This window comes from Physcomitrium patens, chromosome 25 (genome assembly GCF_059467195.1).
Source record: "Physcomitrium patens ecotype Gransden chromosome 25, ASM5946719v1, whole genome shotgun sequence".
NCBI classification, from domain to species: domain Eukaryota; kingdom Viridiplantae; phylum Streptophyta; class Bryopsida; order Funariales; family Funariaceae; genus Physcomitrium; species Physcomitrium patens.
This window is the reverse complement of record NC_143434.1, coordinates 13,212,443-13,229,327: the sequence shown is the minus strand read 5'-3', so window position 1 is coordinate 13,229,327 and position 16,885 is coordinate 13,212,443. Positions and strand designations below refer to the sequence as shown.

Here is a 16,885-nt window from a genome sequence, read left to right as displayed (position 1 = left end):
TTAATTATAAATAAGTTTGTAAGTGATCCGCTAATCCCTTATTTATTAATCAAATGAGATAAAATTGATTTTGTGATCATCATTGTATATATTGATGATCTTAACCTAGTGGGTACTAGATCTATATGCATTGTAGCTACTAACCTATTTATACGTGAATTTGAGATGAAAATACTAAAAAAAACAACTTTCTACATTGGTCTTCAGATTATGCATCTCACAGTTGGTAGCATTTTTTTCTATCAACTAATTTATATTAGACGAATCTTATGGAGATTTAATATGATTGATGCTTATCCATTATCCACACCAATGGTTGGACATGGTCGTGATGGCCATGAACCATACCGTCCGTGCAAAGAAGAGAAAGAAATATTAGAAGAGCAATATCTATATCTTGCAATGATTGGAGCACTTTTATATTTAGCCACATCTACCAAACTAGATATTGTATTTCTAATTAATATTCTTGCAAGACACAATGCTTATTCAACACTATGACATTGAAATGGTATTAAAAATTTACTACATTATTTAAAAGATATTGAAGATTTGGGATTATACTACACATGATTTGTAGATCCAAATTTGTTGGATATTCTGATATAAAATATAAATCTGATATTGCAATAGCTAAATCTCAAACAAGCTATGTATTCTTAAGACATGGAGCTGCAATATCTTGGAAATCAATGAAACAAACTATAACTGTAACTTCATCCAACCATGCAAAAATTATTGCCTTAAATGAAGCATCTGAAGAATATATTTGGTTGTGATCAATTAATAAACTCATTCAAACAACATGTGGATTTTCATATGATGATTCTCCAACTATCTTGTATGAAGATAATAGCGCTTGTGTTGCACAAATGCAAATTGGTTTCATTAAAGGGGACATGATAAAGCATATTGATCCAAAGTATTTTAGTTATATCCATGACTTGGTTACTGATCAAGTACTTAAGATCAAGATAATTGAATATGCAAATAACCTTGCTAATCTCCTCACCAAAACTCTTCCTTTGTGCAACCATTACCAACTTACTTATGGCATTGGCATATGCAAACTTGCTTTTCTAAAGCAAGAAAGTTAATGAATTCTTGAGATAATGTTGTCCTCTTTTTCTTTCATCTATAGTTTTGTCCTTAAATATAAAAAGATTTTTGTAGATAAGGTTTTCATGAAGCAGCAGTTGTTGATCTTATGAGATTATGGAAAAGTATAGATCATAATTCTATACATATAAATATTATGACAAGCAAGAAAGAGTGTTGAGAGCATTAAATGTAGCCATGCTTTCCATACTATTTACTATAGTCTATAGTATTTACTATAGCTACAATGCTTGGAATGTAGTGGGAAGACACTATTTATCTTCTCCCCTTTTCTTTGTATAAAAGAAATAATCCTATCAATAAACTCACTTCTTGTGTGTATGTGTGTTTACATATGTGTGCATATTACTTCTAGCTACTATTGTCTCTCTTTCTCTAAAACATTCTCAAGAGTTTTCTCTCCTTTTCTGGGTTTTTATGAATGGCCGTGAATGAGCAAACGGGGTTTTGCTAAAAGAGGCAAACCCTAACTTCGGCCCAAGATAGAACCCAAAACCCAACAAGCATTCAACCACAGAGGTGGTGACGAGAGCTGCAGTAATGCCTGTGGCATTCATTCCCTCATTCCATTCGTCCGTCCCAGTGAACCAGAGGGAGGCGCAGCGTCACTGCCATCAAGCGCCAGGAGCTGACAAACTCACTCCGATGGAGGAGAAGAGGTGCGGAGAATGAAAGAACGAACGAACGAACGAGCGCGCCATGGCGGAGGCAGTGTCTGTGTGCGAGGCTTCGGTTGATTTGTGTTTTCATGGGTTTTTTATGTGTTGTTTTTTTCTCATGTGTGTTGTGAATCTAGATTGATGACAGAACTGAAGTGAATTGTCTCCGTTGCCGTCCTCCGTTCATAAATAGGGGACGCTGAGTGAGGACGGAGCTTCTGCGCCTGCCTGGCAGAGTTGTATTATTCTGCTTACAGCCTAGCAATCAACAAGCGACGAAATTCAAGCCCTAAAAAACTGAAGGAGGAGGAAAATGAAAAATAAGTACAAGAAAGAAATGGCAAACAGTAAAAGACATATTATACAGAAAAGAAAAGGAACAAGAACAAACAGGAACTTCTATTTTGCCAATTCATGTGTTCATCTTTTACTGTTGTGCCAAAAACCATGATCATGCTAGTCTTCAAAGTGAAACATGATTGACTACTTTCGATAGAAGAATGTTTGATGTATTTCATTCAAAAATAAATAAATAAATAAATAAGTTTATATTGAATGCAATGCAAATAAGTAGATTGTACAAAAATATTTTTTTTTTAAACATATTTATCAATTAATTTTTTTAGTAATAAAATTATCTTTAAAACAACACAAAATAAATTGTTACTTCTAAAAAGGTCACATTTTGTAACCTTAATAGGCAAGTGAACAAAAATGTCATAGCAAATGCATGAGTAGTTAAGTAGAAGAGTGCCAAAGCCTTAAGTTACCATCCTTAATACCAAAAGTTTAATTTGAGTGTAGTTTTTGTTGGATGATCTAAAGGAGTACATAGAAGTAACACAAGAAAAAATATCTAATATTAATTTAAGTATTGGATGTGGCATAAGAGACTATAAATTATTTTAGAGAGGAAACCCTATAGTTGTAGAGTATTATGCAATGTAACATTATGAAAATAAATAGAATATTACCTCTAATGGACATATCAAACATTGTTCTACTTCTAGTTAGTAATTTGGTTTTGAACTTAATATTATTAGAAAGTACCTTAATGTGCATCATATTAAAAATATTTTAATTCAATTCCAATCTATGCTATTTAGGACAACACCTTAGTTATCAAATATTTTTTCTTAGCCATCAAAGTTAAACAACAATTTAACATGTCTAAGAGATATTATTCATGGTTTATAATATATTTAAAATTTATTCTTGTCAAGTTTTCTAAATACCATATTCAATTGAATATTGCATTTAATATGATAGAAAAAAGATGTGAAAAGAATATTGTTTCAAAAACATTATGCATTGGTTGATATTCATATGCAAAGAATATTAAAGATATCTGATATTTGGATGCCATTATTAAATATAATTAATATCTACTTTATGTCAATAACATGACATCTATAATGTAACTAATATATTTATATATTTATATATTTATACATATATATTATTTATTTATTTTAAACTAAGATTGTGACGATTGATATTGTATCACCAAACTATGATGTTTGTATGTACTTTTTTGGTTTTGATGGTTTGATTTAAAAAGTTTTATTTCAATACTAATGCCACTAATATCTTGGTAGGAATTATGTTGGTTTAAATCTCTCAACTTTAATTTTTTTTTTTTTTTAAATATTTTTGATTTGTCACAGTGATATTTTTCATGTGTTTTCTAAAACTTAAGAAAAAAAAAAATTGATACCACAAAATACAAAGTGTAGGCAACTATATATAATCTACTAAATATGAACATATGACACCAACGTCTATATAAATACAACTGAGTGGGTTTTGGACACAAGTGAGAAACCAGTGCCAAAAGGAAAATGACATTCTTTTGGGCACAAAGGCACCTCTCAACCAACCTCAAGGAAAATCCAAAAAACATCTCAGTGCGACAAGAGAAAGACTTGCGATGTGAGGGGAAGAAAGCACCGAAGTGGCGTTAGAATTACATGCGTTTTAGCATGAGAGTTTTATTTTTAGGGGCTTCATGAAATGCAAGCATGCTGAAGTGGGTCAATAGGCCAATGAAAGTGGGGCTATTCTTCTCTGACAGGCAGACACACATACCCACGCACACATTCACACACTCACACACACACAATCTCTCTCTTGCTCTCGGTTAAGTTACTGGGAGGGAGGAAAGCTTGGAAGATGCTTGTGCACTTCCTTTGTGCTGCAACAGGCTAACTTATTGGCTTATTGGCATTGCTGGATAGCCGAGTTTCTCACGCACAGCGAGGAAGGCGAGCTACGGACAAAGCTGGCGCAGGCTTTAATGATATGATGGATATCGGACGGGGGCTCGTTTTAGTTCCAACACGAGCTGAAGTGCTGTCAAAGCTGGCACTACTATGTGGCATTCCATCGTGTTCGGCCCGATTTAGCCCCCCCCCCCCCCCCCCCCCCCATCTCTGCGGCACTTCTCAGGCGAGCACGGCTTGTCTCCCCGGGAAAGAACCGCCACAACTTGCCCAGGGGCCACGATCCGTTGCCTGGTTATTTTCCACCTAGTTTTGATTTCCTCACTGCACCCGTTTTGGAACTGAGCGAAGATCAGCGCATTTTCGGATGGATATCCAGCCCACAGCCAGCGACAGGATTATGGTTGCAGCCCTGAAATGCAGATTGCAGTCAGTGATAGAGTCTGGCGTCGCAACGATTTCTGAGAAAAGAATTATGGTGTACACCAGTGACTCAGGGAGTAGCAGGTTTCCAAGCTGATTTTAAGTGGAGAAGTTTTCGGTTACTTTTTTATCAAGTGAACGAGGGTAATAGTACGTGGAAGGTTGGATTTGCAAAGTTTTCTAACTCGAAGGGGGAGGTTGTCTGTACGTGGGCCGGTTGTGACATCTCCGCGGCATTGATTTGCACACTGGGAAATAGATCGAAACAAAGGAATGGACTGAACTCATAGCATTTGGTCTGATAAAGTTCAACACTAGGCTTGAAGTTCTAATGGACAGGAAAACCTTTAGCCGGAGGTTTAGCTCTCTTGGAAGCTTCAGCAGATTTTGTTGATCTGGAATAACAACCACGCTCATCCCCAGATGGTGGTTTGTTGCAAATTATGTACTCAATGAAAAACAAGTCCCTGCTTTTCTACAGTCAGATAATTTACAGGACCTTAAAAAAATAAGTCGACATCTAAATTTGCAGTTTTCATTAATAGATTGAATGCAGTACTACAAGTTTTTCCAACATTCTACTGTTGAACTCAAATACATAGACTGGTGCGTAACTGTAAGAGTATTATTTCGGTTAGGATGAGTTATCACCAGTCAATTAACTTCTGCAGATTTTGCAGATGTTTTCTGGGAGACCACGATGTGAACACCACATGACAGAAATAACAAATAGGCAGTTTTCTCCACCTCACCCGACGCCTAGTCCGGCAGAGATTTCATGTGCAGTGCATGGAGAGACTTACATTGCCTGTTTTATATCTCAGAGCACACTGCAAAAGTTTCATCATACAGGACTAGTCATTATGAAGGAGTACTGTTCCACCATTTTTCTACTCCATGCTCACTCCAACGCATATACTTCTACGACGAAATCGCCTTGTAGAGCTAATGGAAACGGTAGGTGACGTGATCAGAGAGAGTGTTGAGCGATTGTTTATTGAAATGAAGAGGTAAGAAATGAGGCCGGAGAACAGTAAGACGTTTTTAGAATAAATTTAGGTTTAATTAACTACGTTAGCCCCAGTGATACTGGATTTGGAGGATACTAAACCTCCCCATATCGAAAAATCTTGGGATTGATACTGCACTCTACAAGTGAATGGCGGCTGCATGATGAATGCCGCTTACGGTGTTAAATGGGATGCACTAGCACGGTAATCAGCCTCACGCTCCTGGTGATCAAATTGCCCCGCATGATTCACGGCTACCTTATCTAAAACCCCACACTACAAAGTGCATTGACGCTAAGGGGGAGCGTAATGGATATCCGTAGGGAGGGGGAAAAGGCAGAATGATTACGCAGCAAAACTGATTACAGACCTAGTGCTGAAAATCTTGAATGTGTGGATTGTGGGACTCTATCTTGGGATCTGTACTGCATTGCATATGGGTAGAGGGTGGAGTTTCTCATCGCAGTCCTCACCATAGAATCAGTAGGCAGTTAAGGTTCGGCCGCCCGGGTGATCATAAACAGCCTCTGGGAGAAGCCTATGCCGCAGCTTTAGACAGCAAGTTTCTTCCAGGTTCTCATCCTGATTGCCACCGAGCAGCCTGGTTAATGAATGAATTACTGAAAGATGGGTTTTACGGAGAAAATGAGTGGAGGTCGGGCCGGAGATTGTTGTAGATGCATCCAGTCCACACTGCTCCCTGAAAGCTGGCATTGAACTTTGTAGAGAGAGTTCCGTGTAACCAGTCAAATGTTAAGCAATCCCAAGGGCACCAGACGGTGACGTGCTCCGGCACAATTCTGCAATCCTTAGGCAGTTGCGTATACGAAACGGCGCGTCGTTTACGAAATATCTGATCCACAGTTTCCACGACACAATGAGTACAGTGTCCTGAATCCGCGAAGAACCTAGAAACTAGTACGTGCTCCGGGACTCTGAATGATTCATTACGTCTCATCGTCTGCACACGTACGGTCTAGTTTATGATGCGGTTTCACTAAAATACCGACACCACGAGGGTTGAGGGATGAAGTGTTAACCCATTCACTTACAACATTCGCCAAATCTTCGAATAAGAGGCATACTTGATGGTGTCAGTCAAGCCCAGGTCCAGTTGCATTCGCTCGAGAGAGCCCACCTCCACGACGCCGCAGTGAGGAGCGCTACCGCTGTGAGCTTCATGCTCCCATCCTGGCGTTTCGCTGACACGGAACTGTCCACAAAGGTTACACAGCACAATAATAAGACGGAGAACCGACACTACCGAAGCCAAGACGACGATCACTCCGTTTCAAATCCAGAAACGGACTCCACCTGCACGTTAGACTGTTGAATGCCTCGAGACGCTCAGTGAATCCTGCAGTATGTCAAAGAGGGCACGTACCAACGCTAACTTCCCCTACACACAAGCAATCAGACTGGGCAACTCGAAAATAACACAAATAAATAACCTGGAAAACCATCGCACTGCGCAGCTAGACCTGGCAAATTGAGCCACAACTTTTTTTCCGAAAAGTACTGCAGTGCAGCCACTGAACTTTAGATTCGTTGGATTCAGATCACCGCGTCACTAAATTCCCCGGCCTGAGATCAACCCCACCACTGCAAACAACTGGGGGCACTACTGTTGAGCCCCGACTAACTCGCTCTTACCCTTGGACACGGTGCATCGCGTTGAGAGGTGGATAGCACCCCGGCACGATCACAAGCGCCCCACCCGATCGAGCCCATCGGCACTGATCGGCTCGCAGCGAGGAGCACAACAGCAACCATCGCTCCGACTTCGCGTTCTTCTACTCCCCAACGCTGATGATCCGGGGGATCCCCGTCTTCCCATGGGAGAGTTTCCATGATCGCGCAACCTAATATAGTCACCCCCGGAGCATGATGAGCCCGCGCACGACCCAAAGCTCCATGCGCAACAGCGTGGGCGATAAATGGCGTCGACGAGGCAACGACAACGGCACGGCAGCGAAGACGAGAAGGGTACGAGACGATTCAAGAGCAGCTGAGCTATCAAGGACAAGGCTGGATGGGAGTTATTCTTCTGAATCCGTGGCGGTCCAGCATCCCCGGGCCCATCTCCACCCGCAAGACCACATCTCTCACTCACACACTCTCTCTCTCTCTCTTGCTCGCTCCCCTACCGCAGCTGGAATTGCCTTCTTATTTCAAGGACGGCATCGCTCGGAAATCAATGCTAAGCAAGAACCTTACTACGTTATCTAATATAATCTTAGTTATACACGCTTAAGCGGGATTCCACCTGGCTCGATACCTCAGAAGCGGCTTTGTACGTGGGGCCTGTGATTTTTTACTCTGCAAATGCGCATGATGCCCAGCTGCGATATTAATAGAGGACGTGCGGAGAAGCACAAATGCAGGGCTCTTGGACATGAAGCCCCTTGCCCCCTGGTTTTTTAACCCCCCGTCCACCCTCCAACAATAATAATAATAATAATAATAGAATTATAATTATTTTTATTATTCTCACTCAACCATAACTATTATGTGAAATGTGGGTCAGTGATTTCGGTGCTTCGGCGCATACACAAGCGTAGCTGCGAGAGCTCCCCATTCGCCCCTGCCATTGTAGAAAACTGAAGCTTGTGCTTAAGTTTTGTAGCTTTATTTATTCATTTTAATGTCATTCTACCTCTGTGGTGTCTAAAAATAGAGTGTGAGCCGAATTCCCATCACTATAACACACAACTCCAAAATCTCAGTATTTTAATTGGTCGTTGTTTTACTGTTTAAAAAGTGATGCAGATTCATGGTTGAAATCAGAAATTAAAGTGAAGAACGGGAATAGTTTGAGTTTTATTGCTCCAGTGGAGGTTACACGTGAACTGTCTAATGTGGTTGCTATATGTGGTGACATGTGTGTGAGCTTTTTCAATGAGTTCTAGTTCATACATCGTTTCAACATTATTGTTAAGTTTTTTTTTTTTTTTTTTTTTTTTTTTTGGGTGCATGATACTCAAAGGCGTTTTATTCTGTTCATTTCTACTGATGGTCTTCTTTGCAGCTGTAATACTTTCTGTATTGCATTTTCTTACACTTGAGTTTTATCTTATAAATATAGAAAAGTTTGCCCACTTGTTGCAGTGGACAACTTTACTTGGCTTTTACTCTGATAAAGATGTGCACTAATCATCAACTTTAATGTCATGTTTTCTAGTCGGCAAATATTTAAGAAAAACTTGTTGATAAATGTGTTTATAATTGCAATGAGTCTTTCTTGGTTCATTTAAAAAGAAATATTCTTCAATAAAGTTTAAGAACCCAAAAGAATTCTGTATATGTCCACATTGCAGTAAAGATGGTATTATACGGATTAATAAAATATGGATGAGAATATACTGTGATAAAAAAGTGAAATTAGTCAAATATGTGGTTACTATGTTAATGTAATAATTGTATAAAAATAGAATTTAACAGTGAATAAGTATACTTCATTATTATTGTATTAGAGTTTAGTATACTTACAACATTTAAATAGAATGTTAAAGTTTTTACCAAATTTTTAGTGTGGACTGACAGAATAATTAGAACAAAAAACTAATAGGCACTGTTGAATCTGAAACAAATAACAATTTTACATTCAGGATTTGCATGCCAGAAAAAGATACTGTTTTAAAATGTTTGGAATTTGCTAAAAATACAAAGTATTATACCTGTACATTACAAAACTATCGTAGTTCTTTTATTATGATTAATTTTCATAAATACTTTGGAAGAGACATCTTATTAACTAGGTTGTAGTAGATTCAATGTACAAAGAGTGTTTGATTAATATATGAGTGTATGTATCATTCAAACATTTTAGTATTTTGAAAACACATAAACTTTAAAAACTAGTTAAAATACAATCACGTGACATAACTTTCACAAAAAACTGAAAACACTCGATTTAAATATGCGAATACCTGTTCATTACTTATAATGATTTTCTTATAATGTCTACAACCACCTCTGAAACAATACCAACCAATATATATATATATATATATATATATGGCATGTTTTTGCATTCAATTATGATTGCAAGCATTCATGCAATAAAATAACAACAATAATAGTAATAATAATAATAATAATAACATGAGGTTGGTGGAATAGGGGAACAAAGAGCATGTAAATTGTTGGGTTGAATTTGAAATTGTTTTGTGTAATTGCTCCAACATACTAAAAATTATTACCAAAAGAGAAATTGGGGTGCAAAGGGTGGCGATGATTATATTTCGAAGGTAACAAAAATATGAAAAAAAACTCAAACTACCTTTAATTATATGGGATTTCAAAAATATCACGTAAGTTGACGACAAATATAACATAGTGACACAAATAATCTGACATGGCAACGACACTGACAATCCAACCTTGTCACATGCTCGTGCTCGTACTCGCAGGGGAACGTCAGGTTCTCCAGGTGGCGAGCCACGTAGGGTGGGAATGGCTGATGTGGACAAGGGGTGGAACCAGCAATCCAGTGATGAGAGATGAGGGATTGGTAGGTCGGAGGGGGCTTGGGAGGTGGGGGCCAGGTGGGAGGGGGCGACCCGCGCACCCCCTGGGAATAGAAACTCAGGCCCGTGCTTCACCCCCTCACTCTTCAACATGCACGGGAAGGCACCACCACGAAGCAGCCCACCGAGTTGGGTGCTTCGGAGATACTTGGGTGGGAATCATGGCCTGGCCCTAAATTAGGGCCCCCCCCCCGCTCGTCCCCCCCCCCCCCTCCCCCTCTACTGCGATCATAGGCTCCACGACCTTCGTTGTCTTTGAAAATGATGGTTATTGAGGGAATTTTTTCTCTAAAAAGAAACGCGGTTGGGAATGGTTTTTATTTATCTCTGTAGCACTTGAGTACATTCATTGTCATTTTCTATTATTTTTTTTAAAAAAAAACACTTTTTTTTTCTTTCTCTTTCTCCCCTTTACTTTTTCCATGGTAGAGACAATAATCACAAGACATTCTTATTAAGAAAAATAAAGTTTTGAGTACTTGTTTTACCATGGTTTTGGAACTAGACTGCAGTGTTTGTTGATGAACTCTGCATTTTAGTAGGGGGTGTAGGAAAAGTGATGTATTACAAGTTTCAAGAGTGTCAGAATTTATGTCAGGATGTAATTTTATAAAATCGTGTTGTGTAATGTCTCACCACTGCATACATCAGTGTTGTTGTATGAATAACAATAATAATAAACACACAAAAACAGAACAAAAAACCTGCCAATCATAAATAAGTTAGGAGCCATTCAATGCCTACAATTACAAACGCTGAATACATTTGTCAACAATGGAACCAACTGCAGAAATCAAAGTATGTTAGCTTGGTTTTTAATTTTAAAACTACAATGAATAGGGTTTGATATTTCTATACAATACTAAACTCGGGAAATTAACGTACAAAATATCCCACAGATTCTATATAGAGTGCATATATTTGTGGAATCTTTTATATGTTAATCTTAAAGTATTTTACTTTTGACTTTTAACATCAATTGTCTGAATTTATCAATGTCAAAAAACTAATTTTATTGATATATATATGTTTATATATATATATATATATATATATAAACATGAACTCCTTGTAATTTTGTTTCAGAATGAGATAAGTGATTTTAGTGGAAAGTCAAGATACGAGAGGGTGGAATTGTAGGTTAACACCACTAACACACAACTAATTTGTGAGTGTGTGTAATTCACAGTGGATTTTATTCTACAATACCGGACAATTAATTTGCTGCCAACAAATAAGTTAAGGGATTAATTTGAATAAGGTTTGAGGATGGTGAAAGACAAGCATGAGACTTGTTTTGTTCTCCTAAATAATGTGCCCAATCATGCAGCTTGACCACCCTCATGAACCAAATAAAGTGAGAGTCTTTTTATATGTTCATGGCTCTCTCTGCAAAAAAAACTTTGCTCTGTGTTACTTAAAGAACCCCCACAGTCATTCACACTCCGTGTGTTGTTGCTGCTATTCTCTTGGAGGTTGTCCACGAGAAGATGAACACTGGGAACCACAACTGGGAAGCAGAATTAAAAGATGTTGTTTAAAGTATGGACAATTTGGCTAGAACTTTTGATTTCCAAACTTTACTTCCAGTAAAATTTTTCGGTTCCTTGAGTGTGAATTTCAGCATGGTGACACTAAGGCAGCTCAAAGCGGTCCCCAAGTCCAACAAAAAACCTTACAGTTCAGGGAAAAACACCACCTGTATTCCAAATTTGCAGAATGTTGTGCTAAGAACTCATGAGAACAATCGGGAACAATTAGGGAACAATCAGGGAACCCACTTTTTTCTGGTTCAATTCGTTGGTTTAGGTGTAGTGGGCGGGCACCATAGCTCCCACTTTCATCTGTGAGAAGTGTGACACAGTTTAGGTCAACAGGCTGACTGTACACACTACGTTTTCGCTCCCCACACCCCCAAGTAATGGGGGGAGAATGGCGACGTGAGGTTAGGACATGGTGATAGGCCCCCCCCTCCCCGTGTCATGACCATACACCGTTGGCCATACACTGGAGGGACTTAAAAAGAGGTGACGAGAGCGACCAAATGGATACGTGGGGGGAGTGCGGCTGGAAATGGGAGAGTGAGGTAATTAATGAAGCCCTATTTGTAACTTCACTTTGAGAGGGGCCTGCTGTGGAAGCTCCCACGTGTCGTATTCTCGGTGGACATGTACTGGCGGGTAAAGCCCTGCTGGCACATGAATCTTTCCGTTTCTGGGTCGTCCCTCTCAGCACGGTCGCCCAAAATAGATCCATGAAACCCCATGGCTGTTCCAACCCGTCTACTGTTTGATTTCGCTCCTTGTTTCGCGCCCCATTTCCCAGCCTCTCGAGGATGTTATAATATCTAGTTGGTGAGCCGGGCATATGTGAGTCAACTGCCAAAAACTACCCATTAGGATCAGGTGCTCCATCGCTTTAAACTCTTACTTTCGCAATTCCTATTAATTTTGACTGTCTCCTTTTCACCTTCTTTGATAGACAATTAGGATTTGCCATACTTTTGTAATCGTTTGGCTTTTAAAAACCCAAAAAATAAATAATATGTGGCATTGACCTGTGGATTGAATTATAAGGAGGCTCAACTGAAACCGTTGTTGTTTTACGAATTATGATAAAAATCTGTATTAGGAACCACACCGTATTAATACTCTCCAGACAAGGAAATTGATGGGAGATCTTTACTAATGCGGAAGAAGGGAGGGGGGTTTTATGTTTGCCTCACCCCCCCCCCCCACGTTCTCACGTTCCCCGGTCCGTTCCCACGTCCTGGAAGTGATGGTAGGAAGTGGGGGCTTGATGGGGACTTTGTTCCCACCCGTTGGCATCAGTGACATTGAATTCCCACCAGTAGTGGAAATTTTTCTATCTAGGTTAGTGGTAGTTTTGTCTCTCGAATTCTACCACTTGGGTTGCTTATTTAAAGCTTATGAAATCTTCTGATCAACGGACTAGTTTCCCCATTTGTCTCTCTATTCAAAACCAGCCCTGTAGAGAGTTTTAGAATGCTAAGATTTTGTAAAATAATAATAATATTATTAATAATAAAATCACATTTCATATTCGAAGAAAATGTAGCAAGTGTTGAAAAGAGGCGAGTGTAAGAAATTTAGGTTCAATTTCATGTTGAAATGGTTTGTGTATTGTTTTCACACAAAACAGAATATTCCTAACTATGTGCACAATTAGCCCACGTTGAGGAATTCTTCAGTTTCATCAAATGTTCATGTCTACATTCATTTCTAGACTACCCTTGGCCATCTGGGGCATGTCAAGGCTTCTCATCAAAACAAATTCCCTTGTTCATATTCTCTATTTTGTTCGTAGCAGGGACCATACTATCTTAAATTGGTTAAATTTGAGTAGAACTTTTCTTTTGAAATTCTTTGTTTCAAGGAAAAGTCCTTCAAAGATCTCCACTGCCTTGGACTAGATGTCAACTTGTATAGCAAAATTGTTACTCAATTTCATATCTATCTTGTTTGTGGACACTCTTATAACCTGTATAAATTTGATTCAAATGTAAAGGCTTCAATAAGGAAAATAAGCATAAGTGCTTAAATTAGTTTTAGCCCTTCATACATTGATTGTCAATCCTTTGTGCCATATAAGCCACATTAACATTTCTTCCATGTGAGCTCTTGGTCTAACCAATATGTCATTTTAATTAAAAGATAAATATGAATCTAATACTATTTATACACACCAAAATTGAATGAGAAACTAATTAGATTTAAACATAGTTCCTAGACTATGTTGAGGTTATTAATCTCTTTGAAATGAGGTGTTTAAGTTCAATACTACCAAATTTTGATGAAGTTTGTTGAATGACAATTGTGTATTTATGCTAATTATACACTTGTACATATATATTGGTAAATAGTTAGCTCCAAAGTTTAATATTATTGTAGATTAATAATGCTAATTGAATCGAAGTGGCACAGCTAGAATTAATTCTCAAAAAGATGTATATGTACCTAACTGGAAAAAGATGAGATTTAGTTTTTTGTGTTTTCTTTCTATTACAATTCATTTAAAAGTAATATGGGTTTACGTATTTAAACAACGTATTGTTTAATGAATTGAGTTTTATTTAAAATATATTTACGTTACTAATAGATGTGACCTTCAGGACTCCCCCTCCACCCCAAAAAAAAAAAAAAAAAAAAAAAAAAAAACAGGAAAAAGTAAACCAATTGCACAAGATCAACCCAAAAGTGACAAAAGGCATAATAAAAAACCATATCTAAGAGGAGAATGCTGATTATTACCAGAGCATTTCATAGGGCTACAATTCATTACAACCTCCACAACTTTGTCAAATGTTCAAAAATATTTATTTCAATTTGTATTTCATTGCAAAATACTAAGTAAAAAGAAAAATCCAAATACATAAACTAGATTTTAGACAAACCTGCGACAAATGCAAAACTGGAATAACCCACTGAAGGCATACAACAAATACGATGCTTAAACAATGCATGTGTGAGCAAGACTCAGTCGCGTATCATCTTCTAAAACCAAAGTGTGACCCTGCAAAAATACCAGAGCCTGACGAAATTTGTTAACCACAGAAGTGCAGCTGTCACGAACCAATATTGCTGCAGGAATACTTCGTCAGTTGTGGAAAACCTTAAGTCTGCTACACTTCAGTCACAACATAATCCTAGAAATCATCCGAATCGTGAGACAGGTAACGTCGGCAATGGAATATCACGGTTTCCTTCCACAAATCACATCAGCAGTTCACACAGATCGAAATGGAAAAGGTCTTCAAGGTACTTTGACGGGATGTATCAAAACTACTTCTCCTAGTTGAAGTAATTCAACTTCTTACCTCTCCAAATCACTTCAAACATTTCTCTCAATTACCTAAGAAAGGCCACACAAGTAGACGACCAGTTACACAAGCCTGAAGTAGATCACAGGTAACATCAGAAATATTTTGTCATTCATTGTAGAAGCCATGCCTTTACTGATGTAAAAGCCCAAGAGACATGGCCAAACTATACCTTTGCATTATATTTCAACAGAACCGTTACATCATATAAGCGCCACGACGCAACAAAAAATGCAACAAATCCTAAACCAGCGGCTGCGGAGATGAGGACAGGACACAGAGCGCCCGGGAAGGCTCAGCCAACAAAATGATTATCCGGACCCTGGTTTCACACTGGAGGGCCAATTGCCTTGCAGATCATGGGAGTGCTAGAACCTCCGACATACTTGGGCGTTACGACAACATAGATCTAGGCAGTTTTAGGATGCAAATAGTTCAACAGCAACAGAGTCCGATCCGGAACTTGATGATTGACGTTGAAAACTTACCCCAACATACTCGCCAAGACAATTTATGTTGATTGTTGATTTGATACTCAAGAACTTTATCTGGGGAGATTCACAGGACACACTTCAAAATCGTTAGAGTTGGGGGAGTTTTTGTTGGCGCTCCACACTATAGATAATCAGAAGGTAAAAGAACCTCTCGCATTCCCTGATATGATGTAACTGAAAAACGATATTCCTCCTTATGTCTCAGATGCTGACGTGCGGTGAGCGAGGAATTTCCGTGAGGCTTTAGCTACCGCGGTATCTGAACGAGGTAACAGTTGATCTATTCGTCGATGACATTCACAAGCTCGTACTCCACAAGCGAGAAGTTATTGTCCTCCTTCACAACAAAATCTTCCGCATCGGGTGCTGGCTCAACTCTTCCCCACTTGTCGACGGCCAACCGCATGGAGCCTTTAAACATGTCGATCTTTGCGTTCCGCAAGATCAGTTTCATCCCTTCCTTCATCAGGTCGACTTGCTCGTTCCTGGCGGTAAAGACGATGACTCCCGTCTCGTCTCCGACAAGACACTCGGCAATCCGCACCTGCCGGACCTGGTTGCCATCTGGCCGTGCCTTCTGCAAAACCAGCTTCGAACTCACCACCTTGACCGTCAAAGTATGCCCTGACGTTCCCGGGCGCAGCTGATCAACTTTCACGAACACCGGCTTCCTAAGGTTGGTAGCAGGAGCCGCCATATCTGAAACTGCTTAGCGCTACACAAAACGAAGAGGGCATAGACAAAGATCACCGATCAATCTTCGTATAAGTACCTCACATCAACAAAACGCATAGAACGATACCCTGGGAGTTTCTTACCAACAGTAGACGAACCCTACCATACCTATCCTCGCCTTAACTTTCATTCGCAAGCTTCTATGTACCCACTCGCTCAACACACCGAACCGAGAAGACCCCCCCCCCCCCCCCCCCCCCCCCCCCGACAATACCCCACAATAAAAACAGACAACTGATATCCGCCTTCCGATGTGTCAAACCCAGAGCTGACTACATACCGCAACAGGCGGAAAACACAAGACCCGAAACTCAACTTCCTGCGACAATACTTCGAAATTCTAAAGAAGCAGCAACCGCAAGATAAGTTAGGGATTGCAGTTTGCGGCGGTTAGGCCCAAGATGGAACGGTCAATGGGTTGAGGGGGGAGGATACCTGGAGGCGTGGAAGCAGCAGCACCGAGGGCAAACGCGGAGATCCGAGGCAGACAAGCTAGAATCACTCCAAGCTTGTTGCAGATGGTCCCTGGAGACGATAAGTTCGAGATGGTTTGCGAGTCTCGGCTCGGAACATTTGTCGATGTAAAAGTAGACCCACAATGCCGTGGTCAGGGCAAGCGACGCTCACGAAAACACGACATCTGTTGTCATCGGGCTTCGATCTCGGCACGTCCCAGTTGAAATTCACGATTGTAGGATGTAATGTAAAAAGTGGTCACCCCTCCTGCGAGCGAACCACATCTGTTGTCACCGGGCTTCGATCTCGCCACCTCCAGGGAAAACCCACGGTACTGAGGTGCACAGTTAAAAGTGGAGTAACGCTTCAGTTTATAAATTATTATCGATTTTAAGACC

General features: G+C 39.6%; 1 protein-coding gene and 1 non-coding gene across 2 annotated transcripts; both read right to left on the bottom strand.

The window, feature by feature from the left end:
- Window positions 1–5,385: 5,385 nt before the first annotated feature.
- LOC112277560 (uncharacterized) lies at window positions 5,386–7,563 on the bottom strand. Its single transcript, XM_024510033.3, has 3 exons — window positions 7,087–7,563; window positions 6,486–6,646; window positions 5,386–6,286 (listed from the first exon to the last, which is right to left on the bottom strand). Exons 1-3 carry the CDS (start codon window positions 7,282–7,284, stop codon window positions 6,187–6,189), a joined length of 459 nt encoding a protein of 152 aa, XP_024365801.1. The 5' UTR covers window positions 7,285–7,563; the 3' UTR covers window positions 5,386–6,186.
- Window positions 7,564–14,960: 7,397 nt separating this feature from the next.
- LOC112277524 (uncharacterized protein At4g28440) lies at window positions 14,961–16,575 on the bottom strand. Its single transcript, XR_016501095.1, has 2 exons — window positions 16,467–16,575; window positions 14,961–16,011 (listed from the first exon to the last, which is right to left on the bottom strand). It is a non-coding gene; the product is annotated as an uncharacterized protein At4g28440 (transcript).
- Between the last annotated feature and the right edge of the window lie 310 nt (window positions 16,576–16,885).